The sequence below is a fragment of the Hippoglossus hippoglossus genome, chromosome 6 (assembly GCF_009819705.1).
Source record: "Hippoglossus hippoglossus isolate fHipHip1 chromosome 6, fHipHip1.pri, whole genome shotgun sequence".
Classification (NCBI taxonomy): Eukaryota; Metazoa; Chordata; class Actinopteri; order Pleuronectiformes; family Pleuronectidae; genus Hippoglossus; species Hippoglossus hippoglossus.
In genome coordinates this window covers 28,075,690-28,081,689 of record NC_047156.1, presented here as the reverse complement: position 1 = coordinate 28,081,689, position 6,000 = coordinate 28,075,690, and the positions used below count along the sequence as shown (strand labels likewise).

The following is a 6,000-nucleotide window of genomic DNA, read 5'->3' as shown; positions in this document are numbered from 1 at the left end:
GTTCACACATCAGCAATGTGGATCAAGGGAGATGTCACATTGGTAAACTGACCCACAAGATAGTTTGCTTTACAGTCTGGTAGGTCATCTGTGGAGACTGTTTAGAAAGGGCCAGGCGCTTTCAAAAATACTCACAGGTGGGGCCAACTTCCAAAGCCACATTTAAAAATCATTTTACTTAATGTCACATTTATGTCTGTAGTTGCCAGCACATAGATTGACGGCTGGAAATGTGGATTTCCGCTTGCTCTTGCAAATGTGCTGTTTTGCTTTTCAAGAAAGGCTGTGGTTAAGGGAAGACCAATGTAAAGTGGATTTAATCACATTTTTCATATTTAAAGTTTATTTATTTATGAAGAAAATATTTCTTTACATTTACTCCATCACAGTACCAATCATTAAGAAACAGTCTATTTTTTTTGACAGGTTATCCAGATTCAGATGAGGAGATCAGTAATTTCATCTGAGATATCTTAGCATGACTGTTGACATGAGTAAACTAAAGTTTCATTGAAGATTATCAAAATATATAAAATGCCACCGCTGTTAGAATTAGGTGTTACATAATGTAGGCAGTAGCTAAGATGCTAGATGAGCTTACAAGGAAGGAAAGGTGGCAACATAATAAAAGCCTAAGAAGAACAGTAGGGCACAGTGAAAGGAGCTGGTTAAGTACAGCTGCTACTGAAAATCCAACTACAATCTGACACCTTCAAACTAATCAGTTTTAACTTAATAAAATTACCAATGTCTTGTTTTGCATTTACATTGGATGACTGATGCAGGAAGTGCTGAGCACTTTATGATTATCAAAATTACTTGTAATTTGGCACGTAAATGCTTTTAATATAAAGCAGTAGGGAATGTTCAGTATGCATTAATAGTAAGTGGATACAGATTGTAGTACAAATATAGTTACTGTACACCTGGCAACAGGTGGTTGGTTAAGAAATACCTCAGCTAACAGCTTCTTAACAGACTTCGTTATTTTCATAATCTAATAATAATAAATTAAATGTATGAATATGAGATTAAAGATCAGATTTGAAGCTAGACAAGCACTTTCCTTCCATTCTTTGAGCTGGGATAAACATGTCCTGGGTCTGTGTATTTGCCTCCACTCACTGTGTAGTTGGGAAACGCTATTGGACTGTTCCCTTAATGATTGGCTTTGTGTGTCTATTAAGAAACCCTACTGTAACTATTCAAGATAGTTTGACTTTACAAAGATTTCCTAAAGAATACAGCCAGTGTTGTATTAATAATAGGGGAAATATTAGGTTTTTAAACAACATTGATGCTGGGTCCTTACCTTAATGTAAGGTCTAAGAGCAAGAGCCACTTAACTTTCATTACCCTTCTCATTTCACTTTATATTATTGTATTGGTGCATATTTCCAAACAAACTCACAATTAATCATATCACCAACATTGCCACACACTGAGGCTGGGGCCTTCAGGGCTACAGGTGGTCTGGTCAGATTTGCCCAGACTCAGTTGTCTCCATTATCTCGATCCTTGTTAGTAAGGGGAAAAATGTAAGTCACATAACCTGTCAGGGCTTGTTAGCATTATAGCATGTGAACGTTGGAATGATGGACATGCACACCAGTGGTACTTCAGATGGGAAACCACTCCAATATTTCCATGATTAACATGGAACATGTAAACATGCATTCATTACAAATGAAAGAAGAAATTAAGTTGAACTAGAACTGGGAAACACTGGTCTCTGAAAAAGACCATCTTTACTTAAGCTACAGACACTTCATGTTAACACACTTGCACAGTGTTCATCTTTGTCTCATCTCCTCTCATGTAGTTTAAAATTACAAGAATAAGAAAAATACTCTCAATATTATACATATTATAAAATCTTCTCTTACATAAAAACATCTCCCTGCTAATGAAATCTCCCTTGTTTCATAATCTTACATTTACATTAACATATATTAAAGTGAAAAAGAATATGGTATATGTGTGTGTGTGTGTTCAACTACTTGATTTATCTCTCCTGGCATTGAACAGCATCAGTAAACTGAACTGTCTACTCTGAGGTCCATGGCAGCTCTGTTTACCAGGAAAGCTGATGATTTTAACAGAGTTGTAAAATAGCAGGAGACAGTTAAATGAGGCTGTACTGTAAACACACAGAAACACACAGACTCATGCAAACCGTAACCCCAATCCAAGTCAGGCCAGTTTGGCAATTCGTTGTCTGCGACTGGACAGAAACAATGCCTAACCTTAAATGTGGTAATTATTCAGTGATATTGTGTGCCATTTGTCAGGTTAGCTGTGAAGTATATGGAATGGGTTCAACAGGAGTTTAATGTGTGTTCACTGGCCCAATATACAAATGTCACCTGTAAAACAGGAGATTAAAACACCAATATTTGTATCTTTCATGGGTTGAAGATCAAGTTTTGTGGTTTTTGAAATTGTTTTCCCCTGTAAAAGCTGTTGATTGATTAAACTGTGGCAATAACATTTTTGTTTAAACATCATGTAAGAAATAACAGGTCTCACTAACTGCTTCATTCTCTTACAAATGAATAGTTAACAGGTTTTTTGAAGACAATCAAAGAAACATTTTTGTTGGAGTCGTTATTTCTATGAGTGGACTTGAACAAAATGTGTCCATCTCTTCCAGGCTTTTTGCCATTTTAATGTGAGAATAAATGATTTGTATTTCTATAAATAGCGCTATTATAGATTACACACACACACACACACACACACCTAAATACGGTGTTACTCAGTATGTGCTTCATACATTCATACAGTGCATCATGTGAAACACTGTCTCTATTGCACATCAGTCACACAACGTCGGCACAGCCGTCAGGGGCAATTTGGGGTTCAGTATCTTGCCCGAGGACACTTCGGCATGCAGAATGGGGGAGAATGGAACCGCCGACCTGATTAGAGGATGACCCGCTCTACCTCTTGAGCCACAGCCGCCTCATTATATTTCATAGATGTCTTGCTACAAATCCAGCTGTGAACAAGGTATCCCATCAACAAAACAGGATCAGTGACATAGAAATCAGTGGGCACTAGACCGGCTTGAATCACTGATGAGTTACTTAGTTAACTTAGTATGTGCTTAAAAGTAAAAATGCTACTTCAAATTGACCATAATTGAGTTTCTGACCTCTAACAGTGCTATAGTTAAGCTTCTCATGGATGAAAACAAAGCAGGATTTTGAAAACTTTTAAAATTAAAATAGTAAACATTTATTTAACTTAAAGTAAAGTAAATGTTACCGTAAAGCCTTACTTTCATATTGTGATTCTGTCACACCACAGGTATTTTGGTGTTATCTGTAAAAAAAGACTTATGACTTATCTCCTTATTTTGACACCCTCTCCTAATGGTTGATGTGTGATTGTGTCCATGTGTGGAAGTGTGTATGTTATTGGAGTTTATTTGACATTCTCTCCTCCTCCCCAAACTGTTGCAGAAAATAATAAAAAATCGTTATACGAGTCACAGCGAATGTGTTTCTATATTTGTATGCCAGACTGTAAATGCTTATTGCTATATATTATCTATTACCATTTTCATTCAGTAATTTGCGTTGTAAAACCAAATGATCACCGTCTTTGAATTCTACATGTTTTAGAAAAATCCCTTCAGTATTTTGATCCGTTACTAAAACCCATGAGATGAATAATGTATCATATTCTATAACAAATGATTTAATGAAAAAAATAATCAAAATAATTACAAAATATTTTAAAAGAGAGAAAAAAATGTGAAGTTTTCACATCACTTTTAACAAGTTTGAACCTTTTTCTGTTTTCTGCTGTCTGGTCTATATTTTTGTGTATTGTAAGGTATAGTACTTTTTGGGGCATTAATTTACCATTACAATTACTATGACCATTGGTAGAACTTGGGCTCATAGACTGAGCATGTCCATCTGCATTTTTGGTCATGCAGATGCAGCAGTGCAAAGAGTGGAAAGACTGGGGGTGCACTCTTGCTCTCATAGCTAAAAAACTATCTTTGCTCTGAGCAACACATCTCCAATCAGACTGCCAATTTATCAACATTTGTACTGCTGCCTTCAGGTGCTGCAGGGATTTAATGAACTGAAGGAGAACGTTTTCATACGGTTTAAAGCAGCTGTGGAATACAGATACTGTAGGAAGAACTCTGCAGGTGCACTCTGACTAACTGGCTATAATCACATTAAACTTGTATTTTGCATTCAAGCTTCTACTTGTGATGCAAGTACAACTAAGCTAGAATATTTTTTGGTACAAATCACCAGATTGCCAGTGGAGAAACTCAAAAACACCAACAATTCACTTTACACCACCTCATCTGAATGAATGGTGCACTTGTGGTACCAAAATACCACCCAGACAAGCAAAGAATATTTAATGGGCTGTGTGTTGGTCCTACTGTTGCCATTAAAATGGGCTTTGATCAAATCGTAATGTTTTGTTATTGTCTTGTTGTACTCAACAAATCAGACAACAAGTACCATATGTTAGCCTTTGCGGCATCCATGTTTCCGTTGCCTAGCAGCGGTGTTGTCACGATGTAAGTAACGTCGTGACAACAGCGCTGCTAGGCAACCACCGTAACAACCAATTGAGCACCAAGCACAGCAGCAGAATTTTGGGGTGGAGATGATTTCCTAAATATGTGGAGATCAAACTGAGCTTTGGCTTTAACAAGAATATTTAGAATTATTTCTTGATTATGCTGCTCTCTATAAGTATACTGAGCAGTTAATACATAATGGCATTTAAATCATTTCCCTAGAGTGAATTTTTCTTTACTTGCAGAAAAAGACAATGCAGCTGTGTACATACCATCAGCCACATGTAGCACACATATAAAAAGTCGATGCTTGAAGCAAAGAAAGAAGCAGCGGTGTGTGATGTTGTTAGTGAGTCTAACCTATAAGACTCAGGTTTCAGCCTCTTCAAAAAGATGATCAGCATGAGTCAACAGGAAAAAACTGTCAGAGGGGCTGCTGCTGAGTTTGACATCTGGCTGACAAGGAGCACAGTTAGCTGTTGTTGAAATGGATACAGCACTCTGTGGTTGCAACATCCCAAAGTCCTCACTGCTACTGTGTAGCTGTCAGTGTCATCATGATTACAGTGTTATTATGTTGCCGTCTTCTCTCATGCTCTCCTGACTGATGCTGGCTGTGTTCTCGTTGTGAATGGACGTCATCATAAAGCTGTCACTCAAGGATGCTCCAACACTATTGGGCAATGAGATGCTCTGTGGGAGGGGCCTCACCACGGAGGAGGGGTGCTGCCTGTTCGTAGGTAAGTCTCTATTGAGGTTGGTGTTGTTACTGTTGTTTACTCTGTGGGAGTCGCAGGGTGTCAGACAGTCATTTTCCAGAATGATGTCGCCATCATCATCTTCATCATCACTGTCACCCTCTGCAATGCTGTTGCTATGGTAACAACACATGACATGAAAATAATGGTTATAGAATCAATCTTGGAGATACAGTGTGATACAGACATTAAGCAGTTTGTTTTGTGAAAAAAAGCAAATTACAAATTTAAATGAAAAATTCAGTCCAGAGGTGATTAATGCATGTCAATGACTTGTATTCATCTACATGTTTTGCTTTGGGTTCAAACACATTTTTAAAATAGCAACAATAGTTGTTAGTCACTATTAGACTGATACTCATAAATCTTCTCACTCAACAAGTGATCATGCACCTTTGCTTTAAAAATCTTTGAGACGTTGAAGCAGAAAAATTGGGTTTCATTTTACTCTGATCAGAGTCACTGAAGAATTAAAATACATTGTATGTCATTCTACATAAATGCTATATATCTGTTTGCTGTCAATTTGTTTCCTACAATATATTTTTGTTAATCTAGACTACTTGCCCATTTGTCACTCTTGCTTTTGGCTAAATTTGCCACTACAATCCAGTCTCAAAATGGACTTAGTGCTGTTTTAAAGGTTTTTACCACATTAAATTCTGTGAAAACACTGCAAAC

At 37.1% G+C, this 6,000-nt stretch overlaps 1 protein-coding gene across 1 annotated transcript in view; it reads right to left on the bottom strand.

Moving 5' to 3' along the window:
* Nucleotides 1-4,596: 4,596 nt before the first annotated feature.
* Nucleotides 4,597-6,000, bottom strand: part of pard6a (par-6 family cell polarity regulator alpha) — a 30,717-nt gene continuing 29,313 nt past the window's right edge. The window contains exon 6 of the mRNA XM_034587346.1: nucleotides 4,597-5,435. Within this exon, the coding sequence (XP_034443237.1) occupies nucleotides 5,123-5,435 (313 nt within the window). The 3' untranslated portion in view covers nucleotides 4,597-5,122. The remainder of the gene's footprint in view (nucleotides 5,436-6,000) is intronic.